Source organism: Macrosteles quadrilineatus, unplaced genomic scaffold (genome assembly GCF_028750875.1).
Source record: "Macrosteles quadrilineatus isolate MER2022 unplaced genomic scaffold, UCM_ALF_1.0 Scaffold_3__2_contigs__length_128488019, whole genome shotgun sequence".
Taxonomy (NCBI): Eukaryota; Metazoa; Arthropoda; class Insecta; order Hemiptera; family Cicadellidae; genus Macrosteles; species Macrosteles quadrilineatus.
In genome coordinates this window covers 88,208,522-88,227,813 of record NW_026542596.1, presented here as the reverse complement: position 1 = coordinate 88,227,813, position 19,292 = coordinate 88,208,522, and the positions used below count along the sequence as shown (strand labels likewise).

The window sequence follows — 19,292 nt, the reverse complement described above, 5'->3', positions numbered from 1 at the left end:
TTTACCATTTACATACTTAGGTTTGCTGCAACAGGGAGGGTAAAAGTGTTTTTATATAAAATTTTAATAGTTAGTAAGAAATAAAAACATTTTCCAAATTTGGGCAAAATATGTTAATAAACAAGCAAACTACAATAGTTTACTTATTCTCTATAAGAATAACATGGGAATTTTAAATTTACTATTTTTTGGAATTTTCTCCGTAACCATTAGGCGCATTATAACGCTTCAATATACTAAATTATTTGTTTTTTTAAGCTCTACAAAACAGTTTAGAAAGAAATTGCAAAATTTTATGTTTTTGGGTCAAAATGGGAAAAACCCATTTTTACCCCATAAAAGCCCCCATAAACCCCCGTTCCCATGGTCCGATCATGCTGGTTCGTGAACTCGTTCGAATAAACGTAGGTTTACACCTTTGTACCAAATTTCATCAAAATCGGATCATTTTTGCTCGAGCTATCGCGCTAACGGACACACATATATATATATAAATATATATATATATATGAATTTGAACGGATGGTGTTTTTGGCCTCTAGGGACCTCAAAACGAAAAAAAAATCGGTCCCGGGTCCAGGTCTTACCTTGAGTACTACGATAATAGCTTATTCCCTATATGGGAAATTCGCTAAAATGACATCCAAATTCCATGAAAGCGAGTGACTAAATAAAACTATACGATAACATGATACAATAATTCCAATAAGAACGATAAATCCAATGACACCTTGTCAAACAAATTTTAATAAATAATATAGTGTTGGCAACTTAAATATTGAATGCAAAATGTTATCAATGTTTTACATACTGTCTTTTTTACATAGTAAATAGCCATCTCAATTAATTTGTATAGGGTAAAAGATATTTAATTAATAAGTAATCAATAAATCAGTAATAGCCTATTGTTTAGTCGTTCGATGGTTAACCAATTGAACTACATATTGTATTCCAATGAGAACAAAGATGTTCTCAAACAATTTAGGAAAACGCCACGCCTTCAATCTGAAAGTGAGGAGCAGCTCAGCATTTCAGTGTAGCGGGTGGCTGTGAAAGAATTGTGGGCGTGAAACCCAAGTCAACTTGTTAAAGAACTGAGGTCTATCATATCTAGCATGGATTCGAAAAAAAGCTTTGACTCAATAGTCAATGCTTGTATCAAAAATTAGTTATCCTACACAAATATCCATTCTGTATACATACATTTTTCTAAGTGCTGTATATAATTTTAAGGATTGTATTTGATAGTAATAACTGGCTGGGTAGCTGAGTGGTTATAGTGCTTGCCTAGTAATCAAAAGGTCGCCGGTTTGATCCTGAGAAAAGTCACCAGCTTTTTGATTGTTCGAAACTGGACCCAGCTGTTCCTGATCATTGGGCTTTAAATAAATGACCCTGACTAATGAAACAGCTGATCTTAGTCAGTAACAAAGCTACACAGGTCATCACACACCATTCTACCACAGTCAATATAATACTTTAATGTTTAATGGTTTCCATTGTCTGTGATTCTACACTCATCCTTCACTCATATTTGGGTTAAAATACGCACCTAGGTGGCGTCCAAGATGTATGGAGTAAATGAGTTTTTGAGTTTCCCCCAAAATCCCCCATTTTGGTTGCGCAGTTTGTTGCGCAAGGTGTTTTATTTTTATTCGTGAATTTTACTAATGAGGATTGAATCAAAGTTTAATGACCTTGTATACATGTCCAATAACTGTATTCTAACACATATTTGAATGCTATTCTCTGGGAAAAGTCTCCATCAAAAGTATTATACAGTAGGCCCTAATAGAATTTAAAGTGTAAAGTATCGTTTGCTTATACTGCAGCTTATTATCAAATAACAATCATTGAGATGGGGACGCCACCCAAGATGTATGGAGTAAAAGAAAAATTTGTGAGTTTCACCCAAAATCCCCCATTTTGGCGATGAACACCAAGTGGCGGTTATGCCCAAAAAGTACTTCATAACATGCCATAAAGGTGTGGAGAGTTTAGTTTTTCTAGTGTGGGCCGTTAAAAAATTAACAGGGGGTCTCCAGACTTTTTACTAACCCTGTATGTATTTTATTTTCTATAGTACTTTTTTGTCGGGAGGCCATAACTTCCTCAATTCTTTGTCAATTACCATAATAGTAAATGTTAGGTGTCATTTTAAAGCTCTTTTTACCTACTACATGGGAAAAATATACAAATCACTAATTTTCTTATACGATCTATTATGTCAATTAATTTGGACTTGAAATTTTTATTTACTTTATTCGATCAGCTGAAACACGTGAGTTAAATTAATCAAAACAAACAAATATTTACTTCTCAAATCCAAGTGTTTTGTTTTTACTTTTTCTATGACGACAAACAAACTTAGTCTGTGCTTTCTATGAAAAATAACCCCGGAGATAAAATAAAATTGTTCACTTTAAAGAAGTCTGAATAAGAACAACTCTAAAGTAAGTACCGCATGTATGCTTTAGCTTTTATATTACTTTATTTACGATATAGCCTCCATTTTGACATCCCTACCAACCATTCTATGTATAGTTAAGAATCCAGTCTTCAAACATCACCTCTTATCTTTTCTTTACAGGTTTCAATGAATGGTTATGTTGTGTCGAGATTTGATACCGACAGGAAACGGTTCATATGAGTTTTGATTTGGTTCTTTACTAAGGGACGTAAAAAGCTCTTTTGTATCCATTAGAGGTTTTTAACTCATTAAAGCCCTTTAGGTTCGTCACCGCATAAACCCATGCTAAATAGAACTCTTATCATGTTGATGAGAAACCTAAGCATGGCCAAAGATTGGTTGTAACTCACTTGGACACCTACACCATCAAAGCCAAGTTGGCTGACTCAGGTCAAACTGTCATACTAGGCATTAGTCAGTAATCCTTTCAAACGGACTAAGAAGAAATTTCCATTAAAAGTTACCTTTGCAATGACTTTAAATAAGGGATGGGCAGACGCTAACGAAGGAAGGATTGCACTTGCATGGGCCAGACCCTATTTTTACATATTCAATTGTTTGTGGCTTTGTCAAGGGTGTGCTTTTTTCAGTGAAAACTATGAAATGGGATGAAAATAAAAAAAAATTGAAATTAGATTAAAAATCCTTTATTTATTCAGGCAAAGTTTAACTGTCGTTGAACTACTGTGTAAAACCAAAAACAAAGGCTTCAACACAAAAATATTATACGGCGTATATTATTACTTCAAATACTTCATAGTGTTATAGAGGTCATGTAAACATGAAAAACGATAACAACTTAACATTATGTATTTAAAAAAATATTATATATATAACATGTAAGCCCACATCTATTCATGAAGTAAGGGATCTTAAACTTAATCAACTATGAGCTTACTACGCAGTATTAACTGTAATGTTGTGTACTCTCTGTGGTGTACTTCAATAAGTGGGATTTGAGGATTCAGTGCGAATGCTTCGCACGGGTCGGATAGTCTTGTTTTCAATGTAGTTTATTTGATCTATTCTAATTCTCCAATACGACGCGTATGTAACTTACAGTTAAGTTTGTAATTTAGCTGTGGTATTTTTAGTACAGTAAAAACTCCATAAACCGAAGAAAAATTAGCACAAGCAAGGAATTTGGTACAGATGTTGGGTGTACGGTACCTTCCTTTTAAAACATACTAAAAGTCCAAAGTCCCCTAAAATTGAAGCTGTGCTGCTGCTGCCATATTGGAAAATGGTAGCATATTCCTGTATTTTGGGCTTTAGTGACTTTATTATTAGAGATACAGGAAAAAGCTGAATAAGTTATATAAAATGTAGTCCATCTAAAAATACACATTTTTGTTATTTATCATTTTTCTCTAAACCCAACGGTTTTTGAGTTATTTGTGATTGAGTATAGTTAGATTGTTTATTTATGAAAAATCGGTTAAACCCATCAATTAATTATTCATCTCACTCAGTTAAGCAGAGTGATATCATGGATATCTCATTCTCCCATAGATTTTTGATCATTATGGATCAGCCGATTCATTGTTGATATTATTTGTTGTATAATATTATTTGTTGCCGATTTGTTGTTAATTACGTCCGGTGGACTGTAGAGGTCGTGTTTTGTTTAAAAGTTGTTTCTAGTTATTTCAGTCATTGTAAACCTCATTAAACCAAATGATATTTTTTTAGATGGACTACATTTTGTATCTTTAGCTTTTTCCTGTATCTCTAATAATAATGTCACTATAGCTAAAAATACAGAAATATGCCGCCATTTTCCAATATGGCGGCCGTAGCACAGCTTCAATTTTAGGGGTCTTTTAGTATGTTTAAGGAAGGTACACCCAACATCTATACCAAATCCCTTGCTTGTGCTGTTTTTCTTTGAGTCAAAACATATTTTTATCGTACTGTTGGTGCGGAATGGTGTTTCTGTTTTATATTAAACGTACTGAGGTATTAGTATTTAAGTTTTATTTTGTCTTTGTACAAGATCTGAAGATGAGGACTGAAGAGGAGTCCTCGAAAAGCGTAATCCAAAATGATCTTACAGGATCACTCTGGCAGTACTCAGGTAATGTTATATCTTTTGTAGCTTATTGTATACAGGGTGTAGAAAAATGCAATAGACCAAATGTTTTTATCTTTGAATCTATTTACAATGGAGTTTTGCTACTGATCCTCCGTCATTTTATATTATTCGTATTCAAAATTTAATGTAGAACACGAAAATGACATTATCTACTCAAATCCATATACAGGTACTTAAGAAATTGCTTTATTAAGTTTAAAAAAAATCAAGATATTTGTGAAAAACATAAAATAAAATTTTGGGAAGCTAATTTTTAGACTCGGAACCTCTTATATGCATCATCGCACTTCATTTACTTTGTACTTACACCAAAAAATGTATGTCACACTGAGTACCAATCACGCTGTTCTATATATTTATATTTATATATGTGTCCATTAGCACGATAACTCGAGAAAAAATGATCAGATTTTGATGATATTTTTTATAAACGTGTAAACCATATTCAGCATACAGAAACAGGGTTTTATTGAGTACAAACTAATATTTTAGTATATTGAAGCGTTCTCATATGCTAAATCGTTATGGGGAAAATTCTAAAAAACAGCAAATTTTTAACTCAGATTTGTATTACATTCTTCATACAATATAGTACCTAAATCTATGTAGTTTTTAACGCACGTGAAACATTTTATAGAATCTCCATAACTTGTGTACATTTATAGACGATTCAATTTCCGACAAAGATCAAACTAACTGTGACAAAAGACCCAGACAGATGAATTCCGATAGCCCATTCGACCCTTTATAATAGGTAGGGATGGGTTTTTATATACGTTTTTTTTCTAAAGGGATCAGGTTTTCAATGGAAGGGGTTTTTTAAATTGAGGACGGAGAATGAAACAACACACCTCAAACATTTCAGAAGCATAGACAGGTGAAAGGTAGTATTTAAGTGAAGGGAAGGGGTATTTAAGTGAATTCACTTTTCTTTGGTAAAAGTCAATCCCAAACAGCAATAACGGAATATAATTAAAACAGACTACAATAAATTTGTTGTATGAAGAAATATACGTTCATTGAAATAATATAATGTAGGAAATATGACCATAATGTTACTCAAATGCTTCATTTTGGTTAGTGTTTTCATCTTAAAAAATAGCGATCTTACTTGTTTCGAGACTTATAAAAAATCTTACAGAATCGCTTACGTCTGTTTGAGGAAGTACATCCCTAATGTTACTAGACAAATAATCTAGTTCTAGCCCATTGTCCCTAATGTAATGTAAATCTAAAGTCGAGTTTTACTTTTACTGTCTTACTATCCTCGGTCAATTGGATTTGAAGAAAATACCTGGTCAAAAAACTATTTTTGCGAAAGTGTTTCCATGTCAATCTTGATGAGTATTGTTGAGTCGGAAGCGTCCTGGACTTCGGGCGCGAGACAGAATGTCGTGGGTACGTATCCTGATTATTGCCACTACTTTTTATAAGTACAGTTTACCCTTGACTGTATTGACTCACCCCTTGCTTTGCTTGATACAATCAACGCACAGGTCCTATTCAACTTTAATTTACTTAGAATTTGTTCTTTTGGGCTTGGTTGGAGTTTGTAATTTATTTTTTCACGTTTAACTATACAGTATATGCTGTATATGCGTAGCTTCAACTGAGATGATGTTTTTTGGCTATTAATGAAAACAACGCTGACAACTTTTCGAACAAAGCCAACCAAAGATAATGTGTAGAATAGGTTTGATAATAGTGGCTGTCTTGTTTTGATCTCAAATTTATAAATAAAAAAACTTGTTTAAAACAAAGCGTTTTTAAACGCACTAAAAAGTATAAATTAATAAAAAACAAATTAGGAAAATAACAAAAAAGGTAGGATCACCATTTGAATTTTTGAACATATCGGTTAGTTGGTTATCTTCCCTTCAATTAAATAATTCAGTAAAAGAATCAGAATAAAAATAAGTTTCTATAGTTACCTGACAAAGTGAGCTTTCTTGTACTGATAATAGCACGCAAAGACGTTAATTGCTGCATTTACTTACTTTTGCCGTACTCATTTTTCATACTGATTTTTTTGCCACATTCCATTATTCCAACCAAACGACAAAAAGCAGTATGGTTTTTAGGCACGTAATACGTGTACGCTTGAAAATAATTTGGCAACACAGATACTACGACTACGACTAGCTGTTGCAGTGTTTCTTATTTCGTTCAACACTTGGATTTAACCTAACCTAAAACGTGTTGTCTAGTGTTTGAAAGACTAATTACTTCTATGCTTTGGTAATAACTGTAGGAAAAATATAATTTTCCTACAGTTACCTAACAATGTACATGTTCTCTCACTGATTTGAGAAAGCAAAGTGGCCAATTCGCCCATCAGTGAGACAATGTTAACATTGTCTCACTCTAATTACTTTGTCTCACTCCAGATTTGCAACGTGAAGGCACGAAATAGTGAGCGCGTAACATGCAGGCAACGTCGTATGCGCGCGAAATACGTTGGCAGCACTGGCTGTAAATCAGCTGGTCAGCTGTTGTACTGCTGTATTTGTCACTTCACGTTAAATGTTAAATTAAAAGTTCACTTCTGTGTAAAAATAGGTTATGTTTCTTCACCAATTTATTTGTTTTATGGTAACTGTAGGAAAAGTATAATGTGCAACTCGAGTTCAAAGTACAATTGCCTCACTCGAGAAACCATTCCTCACTCGCCTACGGCTCGTGAGTAAGGATTTCTCTCGAGTGAGTCAATTGCTCACTTTTCTCACTAGTTGCACAAATAACTAGTGTAACACTAGTGCAAATTGCCTTTCCACACTTGCCTGCGGCTCGTGCTTCTCTCATATGCAGCAAAGTGCCACTTCGCTCACTAGTTACACAACTAACTATTGTACAAAACAAAATAATGCGATTAAAATCATATTTGATAGGATTCGAATAATTTTCATATATGAGGAGAGCATCATATCTCTTATGTTATAAGATGATAAGTAGACTAATTATATTGGTACCATAAATATTGATGTTTACTCAACGCTATGTCAAATGGGCCAATAGGAATGGACACTATAGTCATTCTTTACTATGATAACGTTTTATAATTAATTTATAAAATAATTAATGTTTTATAACATAACTAATGTTTCTTTAATTTTTCCCAACCCTGGCTTTATTAGTTATATTAATATCAATTAGTCAAGTAAGTATTTTTATTGTGGAAAACGCATTTTAATCTTTTAAGTTTTTAAACTTTCAAAATCACTCTAATTCTTTTGGTCTTATCTGATCTGCATATAATTAAAAATCTACGCTAAGATGAGGTAGTGCCCTCCTTCCATTTCAAACATGCTGTTTAAACTTACCTGTAACCGTCCAAAACTGTGGCCTATGTACATCGAGATGTTCTAGGTTTTTTATATTTTTATTTGGGACCTTTGATTAGGGTTTAAAAGCCTCCGGGGTCTAGTAAGTGGACTTTTTCATTTTAATATGCTAATTTTGGCAAATATTAATATTCACAAAAAAAACATAATTGCTTACATATTGCACAGTTTAAAACTAACTAAACCAGGTTCTCAATTTAATCTTCCTCACAGATAATTAAGGCAAGGAACAAAAATATTTTAAAATACTTAATTAGAACACCTTTCCTGTTAACACTGTCCTTTTAATATTGTCGAATTTAAAAAGAAAGCTATTGAAAAAGATAAGTGTAAAGATTACTATAATGACAGTATGAGAGGTCAACAGGTGTGATATCTTTTAGCGCATATTGCTAGTGGGTTCTACCATTTTTCCCATTATTTGTTGTTCTTAATTTATACCATTACATATGCTAGTGGTCCCCTCAGATTGAATGTCTACATCAGGACCCAAAGTAAATCTCTACACCATGGAGTCCAAGAAATTCTAGTTGTCTTTGTATTGTGACTACTGTATAGACTATTTGTAGTGGTAGCGTACCCTCTTTTACAGTAGGGAGAACTACTTTCTTTCCTAAGGGTTTCTCACATCGTAGCATGGCCATACTAATTGGTATAGTCTAAAATAAAATAATTATTGTATCAGTATTTGGCTTTCTTTTACACAAGTAATAGTTGACCAATTTACTTAAAACACGAGTTATACAACCAGAACATAGTTTATTGCAATACTGATTGAAGTATTTAATGGAAACCTGTTATTTCATCCATTTTTATTAATTTCATGGTGATGTAATTGCAAAAGAAAATAAAATAAAAATTCTTGTGTTCCAGCACCATATACTACAATAAGAAGAATTCAGCATGTATATGTATATCATGAGTCTTTGAAAAAGCTTATTTTATTTTCAATATAAATACCCCAAGTTTGTAAGGTCAGCAAGCAATTGTCTGGAGAGGTTGTACATTATTTTATCATCACGAATGAACAGCTCATGAAAAACCAGTCTAGAAACTGTAGAAACCTCTAATTAAGGGTAATACTGATGTTTAGTTGCAGATTGACAATTTTTTCCACATGTTGTGTAGATGGTAATGGTAGATATGCGAGGAGTGGGTCGATGGGCGGGGATGGGAGGCGGAGATGGAGGTCAATAGAACAGGCCGAGCACACACAACTACAGTCACTAATTTGTTTAATCGGCTTTACAAGATTAACAAAACATTCACTTAGCCTAAACATTAACATAATTCGTTACGAGCAACGAGAAAGATGGATGAAATGGTATGATACATTAGTGCGAAAGGAAGAGGAGTGAATAATAAATTAACGAGAGAGGGACGAAAAAGAGGGGCGATGACGAAGAGGGTGAAAAATAAATATGAGCTGATCATAGACCATACAAGGGCCCGAGGCCTAACAACTAACTCGGTTCACTAGTCACTGAACACTGTGTTTATCTTTGGGATCATTTCGACTGTGTAGCGCGGCACTGTAGAGCGCGGTGCGCGGCACTCAGCAGCAACGCGGACAGACCGCCTCGGACGAGGATCCGCGTCGAGGAGGTCTGTCCGCGGCCGGAGGATATGGCAACGGATCAGTCTGACGACACTAGCTGGACATCTTGACGAACTCGGCGTTGTCGTAGCCGCCGTGCACGAACGTCGTCGTCACTCCCTTACGGTCGATCTGTCTGACTCTGACGAAGAGGAAGGCCGCCACCAGGCACGCCACTACCAGCACCACCAGCAACATCACCAGCCCCACCACGAAGCTTGGGATGCTCATACAAACGCTGTCGTCCAGGCCGCTGGTCGACGACACGACTACGGTCTCGTTGTTGGCGGCTCCGGCGTTCAGCGCGAAGTTGACATCTCCGGGAGACACCACCTGGATAGTTCTACTCGTGTTGACGTCCGTCATCTCTTGAGCCTCTCTCTTGTAGATCCTGGTGACCACCACCGTGTGGACGGTGTCTGTGGCTCGTCGTCTCCTGGCTCCCTGGAGGTCAGACAGGTTCTCGACACTCCTCGGTCGTCCCCCGAGAGTGGCGAGGTTGCCCTCCAGCTCGTCACTGACTCCTCCTTTCCTCTTGACCGTGGTGTACTGGGCGAACTGTCCGGGCAGAGGTGGAGGGGGGAGGTTGATGTCGTTGTCGTTGTTGAGGTTGACGTTGCTAGGGGAGGTCTTCTGTGGAGAGGGAGACGAGGGGTTGGTCAGACCGGCAGGGTTGTTGGGGTTGCTAGGATTGCTGGTAGAAGAAGGTGGAGGCAGCACTTCGGGTTTGTTCTCGGAGTAAGCGCCAGCTGGGCCCGAAGGATGTCTGGGGTCGGGGTATGCCGCTGGGGCGCCATACTCGGGCAGTGGTGGAGGTCCGTATTCAGAGTGGATTGAGTTTCCAGATGGAGGAGGAGGTCCGTACTCGCCACCTAACCCTCCTAGAGCGGGAAGGCCGTAGTCGTTTCCACAACGAGGCTCGGGGCAGTTATACCTACACACTTGGATGACACACTGGAAGTGCACGTTCATGGAGTCTGGGAACTTGAAGGCTTGGAAGTACGCGAAGCTCACTACCGATGCTGAAGGTCCAAAGTTCTTGATTTTCTGGAACTTGCTCATAATCTTCGGCCTGACCACACATCCGTGCTGATCGACCAGTTGGATGGGTGCTCTCTTGCCGTCGTGGGCCACACAGTTCCTCACCAGCATGTCGAACTTGTTTTCGTCGTCCTTGATAGCCAACACCATAGTCATGGTCTGTCCGATCTTCACGATCCCGGACACTTCTGATGCCCAGGGTCCCTTGCCCACCTGTATCTGCATCCAGCACTGCAGGTTGTCTCCGAGGAAGTTGGCGGTGACGGCGTGGAGCATGTCGACCTGAAAGGGCCGAAAGGTGACTGCCTTCTCGTAGAAGTCGTACCAAGTACACCTCAGCTTTCTAGCCTGATCCCAGACCTCCTGGACGTAGGGGTCGTACTGGATGATGATGGTGTTCTCCACGTAGCTGCCGCTGGGTGTGGAGTAGCCACCCCCGGTGTTGTGGTTGGCAGACGAAGACATTCCACAAGAGTTGAGGAAGATCTCGAAGGTGGCGCTCAGGTGACCGCTACCGGGCTTTAGATGGATGCAGTGAGGATCACTGTAAAAACCTGCAAAATCACATTCATTACTGATTTGAGCATATTTACATACACAATACATTCTAGGAATATGTGTTTAGAAGAGAATTTTCTATATAGTTTTCTACGTCGTTGTTAATAGTACGCTATCCTAGTCCTGATTCCATGAAAACACTTACCAATGTCTTTTTTGTTCGAATCTAAATAACGCTAATTGGTTTTATTTTACCACTCAATAGTGCGCGCATCAAACAAACTATATTACCAAGAACTAAACTCTCTCATTATTAAAGAAAATAAATATAATACTAATACAATTGTATCCTACAATATGATGTTACTCAGAAAGCCTCATGACCTGAAATTTTAATTTTTTTCGGAATAACTTCTTTAATTAGGTATTGAGGTACTGTATTTCTAAAAGAATCTATGAACAAATTATTTTGCTACTATTGAGTTTCATAGGATCTTAACTTATACTGATGAAATTGAACAATGGTGCCAGGTCTATAAAAAAACTCACCCTTAGAAAATATCATTCCGTAGAAGGGTCGGTCGAACTCGATGTTGACGCGCATGTGCGTCTTCTCGCACTGTACTTGTAGGTGCTTGATCTGTGGCATGTCAGGAGTGGCGAGGGGCCAGGGGTCGTCACCACCCCCGGAGACTGGGGGCGGGGGCCCGTACTGGGGGGCTGGGGGCCCCGGCAGTGGGGGCCCGTACACGGCGCGGTGCTCTAACGGCAAGGCTGACGAGTCCAACAGCGGGGCGTCGCTCGTCGCTCCCTGTCAACAGATAAGATAGGGTGAATATCTCGGTCGGGGTTGCCCCATACAACACACAAATCTTTAGATCATCTCAGACAAAAATATTGTAAAGACATATTAGTGCAGATTGTATATTTACTGGAATACCAATTACCAAAAGACAAGGGTAATTTTTTACAGGATTGTTGTAATAGGATATGTGAAAGATGAACAAGATCAAGGTGAAATATGGTGCATGACATAATAAACGTCTTGGCTATAGCATCGTGTGACAAAAAAGGTGGAATTTCAGTTAGGGTTGTAAGCAAAAAAGAGTTTTATCGGAAGCTGGAACATAAAATTACTTGAAGACTCTTGGCTTGAATGGTAGTAAAAATGGGAAAATGTTTTATAGGATAACGGTGACGAAAATTTTCATCAATGTTAGAAAGCGTAATTGAAATAAAAATCGTACAAATTGGCTTGTTACGGCATTTCTGTTTGATATAGAGGTTATTGGGAGTGCTATTAAGGTGGGGAAAACGCAGAAAAGGTACGTGAAATAAAATTAGAACACCTTGGCCGGGTTTCTTATTAAAAGTGTGAACGCATTTCTGATGGGATAAGAGGTAAAAACGAGTTTAATCAAATTTGGAATATGTAGACTGTACAATAAATAAGAATCTTATCTAGAATTTTAGTACCAAACAAGAGAGAAATACTCTGTAAAAGGGAATATAGAGTTAATCTTAAATTATATGAGGCTCAAAAGAAGAATACCATTCTTCCAGAACACAGACCATTCTGAGAGTATATTTTAGACTCGACATTGGCTCGCTGGGGGCCCCACCCCCTTTTTATCTGAGGTGTTTTCTGCATTAAAAACGAATGATAACCTGGCAGTTGCTAAGTATAGGAGTTGTTTATTTATCAGGGAATTAAAAAGGTCTTGACATGTTACACAGTCCCGAAGTGAATTTAATGCTCTAATACTTAAATCCTCTGGCATTAACTGTAAAACTATTTTTAGTTCGACTAATATAGCAATAATCTAATACAATGTCAGGGGTTAGGGGAAGGTAACGATATTTTAGATAGTCTTAGGCCACCTATAGACGGTTGTATGTTTTTGGTTCGCAACATTAATCGACCAATTCATTTGCTGGGATTCAGAATTTAAGATGAATGTAAACTCTAGCAAAAAGGAATTACCCTAGACAAAATGCATATACAAATTTTGTGTACATATCTGAAAGGACGTCGTCACCAGATGGATTCTATTACTTTCATTTTGTAGTAAAACACGACCAAATCAAGTTATACCCTTACAGTCGATTTTTCGGTTGAGAGATTTTCCCAATGTCACTTCAATGAAGCGAATAACTTACTAGATGGACCATGAACCACAGAGCCAGTGAACCATGGCTGTGATCGACTACTTGGATGACTTAACATTTAACTTATTAATTATATTGTTGGTCGATTACTTTATGGTTTTCTAGATTTTGCGTTTTCTGGAGAAAATATCACGGTAAATTACCTGTTTGTCCTCTCATAAATATTTTTCTATTCTGTTTCATCATCAAAGATATTTTACTACTTAGAGAACGGCCCTCTTACATTCCTACTTAGTTACATACCTTGAACAGGTTAAATATAAAGACTTAGCTGTCTGACAATAGCTCTGTAGCTCTGTACACAGAAATAACACCTAAAATTGGCAGAGCAGAGAAACATACGATCTACTTTTAGAATATTTCCCCTAACTTCTCTGTTGTTTAACTGGCATTGGAGTGTTTATTGTTGATTTGCGAGAATTATATGAAACATTTGTCCAGATTGCCCCGCTACAGTCGCTGCGATTCTTGTTCTTCTACACTCGGCAGTCGTAGACAGTAGGTCAGCAGTGATGGTAGCGGATATGGCCTGAACTGTGAGCCGCTACCGCCGACTTGTAAACTAAAGTCTCTGGCAGAATACTAACTACAAACACTATCCTTTCAACACCACTGTTAAGTTAAATCTACCGTTTCGATGTTTCCAGCATAGTTCTTAAAGAAATAATGCATTACAATTAATACTCTTCAACATTGTTGGCTGCGGATTAAATATTTGTAAAGTAGTGAGATTTAATCAAACACCAAATTTCCCAATCAGTTTCATTTGTTTGCAGTCTCGGCTGTAAGGTTAATTGTATCATCTTGTATTAACTAAAAACTAGATGACATGTAAGACGTTTAAGCAGAATGATAAACCTTTCCTTTAGTTCGTTCTTTAAGAAGGTATGTTGTTGCTATATCTCGGTTAGTGGATATATGTTTGACTGAGTAATCTTACACTCTATTTCCGACCTATGACGTCCCGATAACCAAAGTACTACGTTCACTTAGGTGGCACAGTTATTGGAAAAAGTTAATAATTGTTTTACTCATATAAGACACATTTCTGAAATATTTCCTTTACCTTTAAGTACACGTTTATTCTATCTTGTTAGTCTTGCTGGTTCAACCGAGTACTCGTATGAAGACGCACTTTTCCGAACCGTAGTGTCAAACTTCACTGTTCAATAATACGTATTGCATATGCTTGGTCCATTTTGATAGTTAAGAGCTTCAACAGAGTGGTCCCACAACATGGTAAAATATTTCTTGAAATATTGATAGTGTATTGCGATAACCCGTAGTAAGCCTACTGATGATGTTTAGTCTGTTTCGGTTGTTCAGTAATTCGATAGAGTAATCGCACGACAATCGACATTATGTTACTTTATTTTGCCATGAGTACTTACTCTGAGGCCTTAGGTGATACGATACGTTCTATTTATCCTACTTAGAATTCGAAAACGATTTTTTATCGTCCAAAGAAGAAAATGCCCTAAACGCCCTATACGTTAAATACAGCCCCAATAGATGCACAAAAAGTTTGTTTGCTCGGACTGTGTCGTGATCCACTTATACAGTTAATTACACCCACTTCCCACCCTGGTACACACACGCGACAATGGTGGTCCACTTCCCAGGTCCTCCACAGTCAAGCCGCCTAATCGCTCACACATGCGCCGCTTCCGACACTTCACTCATGGTTTACTCAACACTTCCGTCTAGAAGGTGGGAGAGAAGAATAATAGCAAAACATAGACAAAATAATGTCTATGTAAAGTTTTATCCTAAAACGTTTTGAAGCAAACCTTTTTGATGTACAAAAGAGTTCATTTGACGTGATGTGAATTTACACAGTAGGTGATGAACCCGTGGGTTGTTTAGGAATTTGTCCTCTTAAGCCCTAGGAGATCAGGAGCTTTAAAAAGCGCCACGTATGTAAAATATAGTGTGTAATACGAATTCAGTGACCTATCACATGTGCTGGTGAAGATGTTGTTTGGTTATGGGTTTTAAGCGAGGGATTCTGATGGTTGGTATAGGGAGTGGTTGTTACTTTGTGGTTGTATGTGGTTGAGGTTGGTTAGGTTGAATTGGCAGATTATTGAGATAAGTGATTTTAAGGCTTGGGTGGTTGGTGAAGTAGGGTTGGAAAAACTGCTGAAGCGTATGAGAGTTGTGGTGGACTCGGTCGGGGAGTCTAGGCACAGAGCACAGAATAGAAATTTCTATTCTGTGCTCTCTGGGTCTAGGGAAGTTAGATTGGGGGTCAATGAAGTCTCTAAAGGGAGGTATAGAATGGGCGTAGTAGGTATCTCTATTTGATAAAGAGCTTATTGACGTGGTTAAGTAGTTATAATTACACGGTAAGCTAGTGTGTTTCCAAAGTTTAGGTTGGTAAAATAACAAAAACTTTTATGTAGGTATAATGCCATTGTAAAATAGTGGTTACAAGGTGCTTCATGAAGAGTATTATAATGGTATTATACTTTGATATTATATTACCAGCCAATATATTCAACGTAAGCTTTGAAACCTTACACAATTCATTAAATAAGCTTAGAAAAAAATCCGTAAAGAATTTCAGCTTCCTAACGTATGTACAAACTGGTGTCATATTGAAAATTGTACAGATTTGCTTCCTATTACTTCCTGGAGTGGTCACGTTTTCTTCCACATTAAAAGTAATTCCTCGAATTCCAGTTTCAGTAAAACTGCTCTAGCTCTAGACAGGGTTATGTTTTATGGATTAAGCAATATCTTTCAATCAAACAGCTGTTCAACAATAAGTGTCAAACGTAAACGCAGTAAACAAGGTAAACACGTACAGTTTGATTTTTTTAGCTATAAGCGGCTTAAGTGTTGTGGAATATCTTTAAAGATGAACCTTTTTGGCTGTAGTGCGGTCATGTGTTCTGGTTCATACGTGAAAAAGTTTGAGGTTAATTCAAAACAAACTGGAATATATTCTTACAATTTACAGTAAGTAAGTCAAATAATATACTTTAAACATACTCTACTTTTATAAAAACTACTTGGCCATTAGAGAATATTTACTGTGAAATAAAGACGTAGGCTTAATAATTCCTAATATTTCTTAATCAACTAATGAATAAGTCGTTGTTAAATTGTTGTCCCCAAATTTTAAGTGATGGTTGCTTTGAAAATAATTAATTAACATGAGCAAATATTAAAATATTGAATCTTCATTCAAAATTAATATAGAACATTTTATTAATATAATAATGTAGTTACTGTGACTGGCATACACATGATAAACTAACTATTGATACATAATAAAGACTGACGTCTGGTTTGGAAATCTTCATATGAATATAGATAACATTTTCAGGGTTTCAATAAGATATGGACTAGAACTAAATACTCTCGAGTTGACAAGTTACACCTGGTAGTTAATGTATAATCTGGGGCTTAAACTAGACTAACGTTTTGACCCATTTGAATTATAATTAACAGTTAATCGGATTGCTAAAATTTTACTAATGCAAAGTTCACCAGGTAAAACCAAACAGGATAACGTAATACGATAGGCCAAGGAAGCAAGATTCCATCTGGTTTATAAAATGCAATAGCCTAAACACTGAATGTTTTCCAATAAATTGGCAATGAAATTTAACAAATTGATTCATTTTATTTCATCTTAAATGATAATTTTTCGTAAGTAATACAACACGGTTCCTAATGGACAACATACCAGTTTGTTTGTATTGATTTAACCTCAAAATTTGACACATATGAACACATGATCGCAATACAGCCATCAACAGGTTCATCTTCAAAGATATTCCACCCCATCCAAAACGATTCTAGCAAAAAAAATCCATCTTGTAAGAAAGTAACTATTATATGAAGGAATATTATAACATGCTACCATTTTGTTTGATTTTTTTCAATTTATTTTCGAAACCTAGACTAATTTATGAAATTTTGTAAAGTATAAAAACGATTGCAGGGACGAGTGCGAGTTGCCTAAAAACGTTGAGGTGGTCATTTTACTGCCTGAGGCTTGGCGGTGCGAGTGCCAGCCAGGTATCAGTGACATGGTAGGCTACTGTGTATACAGGGTGTGTAAGTATAATGACATGGTAAGCTAGTGTGTATTCTGAAAGTGGTCACCACAAGTAGGTCGTGAGCGAGAAGGCGGCCCGGTTTTCAACCGTGAAGAAGAAAGGCTCTCTAATTATTGTTATGACCAATTACGTCGGCCCCGCCAATCCATTCTAGTGGTTGGTCTGCGGCATCGGTTATTCATGACCACTTCTATGTGGTTGGATTACAATTCGTAGTTAATTCAACCATCGTAAGAAGTTATATTGACTAAAAGGAGTTACAGGTTTATTTATTTTGCAATTCATTGGTCAGTTAAAACGCAGTGTAGCTTGATTTTAAGTTAAATGTTTTTTTAATCCTCCAATCGATGACCAATCGTCAATCGATGTAAAAATTACCATGGTTTGGTAGCACGGGTGGGCTGGAATAGTGTAGTTATCGAAAACTGTTGGTATTTAATGGTTTTAGAACTGTATGTGTTTTCGGGGAATCCTTCCTCGAAAATGTTTCTGTGCCATTATGCGGAAGGTTGCAGAAACATCTTTCTCACAGTCATTTTCAGCGGCGTTAAAGTATGAGGCCTAAACTACCACGATTAACTAATCGTAAAAAGGCCTAGTTTTAATAATTTGGTACTAAAGCACAAGATGCAGACTATATTGGAAGCTGCTTAATATGAGACGTTGTTCAACTAGTATCTAGTGAGTTTGTCGCACAGTTCCCTAAACGGAGTAACAGGGCAGTCTCATTATTAAGTATTGAATTATAAATAGTATATATTATGACTAGGGCGTAAAGTGACTCTTTACGACCCGAGATTAAGTTAAACTGGAAATGAGCGAGGGTTGAAAAGAGACTTCTTGTTCGTGTAAACTATATTTTTCGTCATATTGCAACATTGTTTAAAAAACTAAGTTAGAAAAATAAAATACTTTTTATGAAAAACTAACCTGCCAAAATGACTTCCAGCTTGCTTTCAATTTTGCAATCTTATTATGTATCGATTGATATTGGCTGTAGCTTATTGTTACATTCTTGTCAATAGTCCGACATATCGTGGTATACCACTATGTTTTATCTATGGTTTTATCTATGATACCACTATCCCTAATAAATCGTAATAGACGGAATGATTGGATCACTTACAAAACAGCTAATTATTCGCATTATAAGCATTATTCATAATTTTGATACAACCGATTGCTCACATTTGAAGTTTATACAACAGCTGATTTTTACTCCCTAGGGGCTATAAAGGCTTTTTACTCCCTAGGAAGTTAAATATCTACTTTAAACCCGCAACGCATGTATTAAAACGACTGTTTTTGCTGCAATATTAGGAAAATAAATTATTTGAAGTCCATACGGCAGCTGTGTACAATGTACACGAATGTCCGAGAAACGTCAGGTAAAAGTATTTAAATTGTCATAGATCTTTTTCAAACAATTTTTACAAGAATAATGAACTATTATTGTGTATGCTGTGTTTAATGTTTTTATATTTTAGTAGTCTAGTGAATCATTTTACTGATGCACACAAACATAGATATTCATTTATAATTTGGAGCCACACTACAGCATTCTTTACTCAACTTGGCAAACACTGTACCAAACTTTCACTTGAACAAAAGTAATGTCGGTTCAAATGAATTACGCTTGTACAGACTGAGAGAGATCGAAGTCGACGTTTAACACATACGTTGATTTTTTTCCAACAATTAATTTATTAAATTAATTTATAAAAGCGCAGTGCATGAACCACATTTAATTGGTACATGCAATTAGTCATTATTAACAAGTATATTTTATTACTTCTATATTTAACTCCAAACTACATTGACTGTAAATAATTAGTGACTTATTACTAAATCCCTTATACCATGTAGACTATGGATTATAAATAGTATTATTTATATTAAATTTACCCTAACCGAACTTATAGAATAATAATTTTAGTATTAACATGGTTATAAGTATTAATATGATCCATTAGGTTAGAAAGATTAATCGTATAAAACGTGTTAACAA

General features: G+C 36.4%; 1 protein-coding gene across 3 annotated transcripts in view; it reads right to left on the bottom strand.

Moving 5' to 3' along the window:
• Positions 1-9,124: 9,124 nt before the first annotated feature.
• The window catches only part of LOC128989741 (uncharacterized), a 36,900-nt gene continuing 26,732 nt past the window's right edge, over positions 9,125-19,292 (bottom strand). For all 3 annotated transcript variants that reach the window (XM_054411772.1, XM_054411771.1, XM_054411773.1), the window contains exons 3-4: positions 11,592-11,853; positions 9,125-11,098 (exon numbers count right to left, since the gene is read on the bottom strand). In XM_054411772.1, coding sequence (XP_054267747.1) covers positions 9,558-11,098; positions 11,592-11,853 — 1,803 coding nt within the window. In that variant the 3' untranslated portion in view covers positions 9,125-9,557. The remainder of the gene's footprint in view (positions 11,099-11,591; positions 11,854-19,292) is intronic.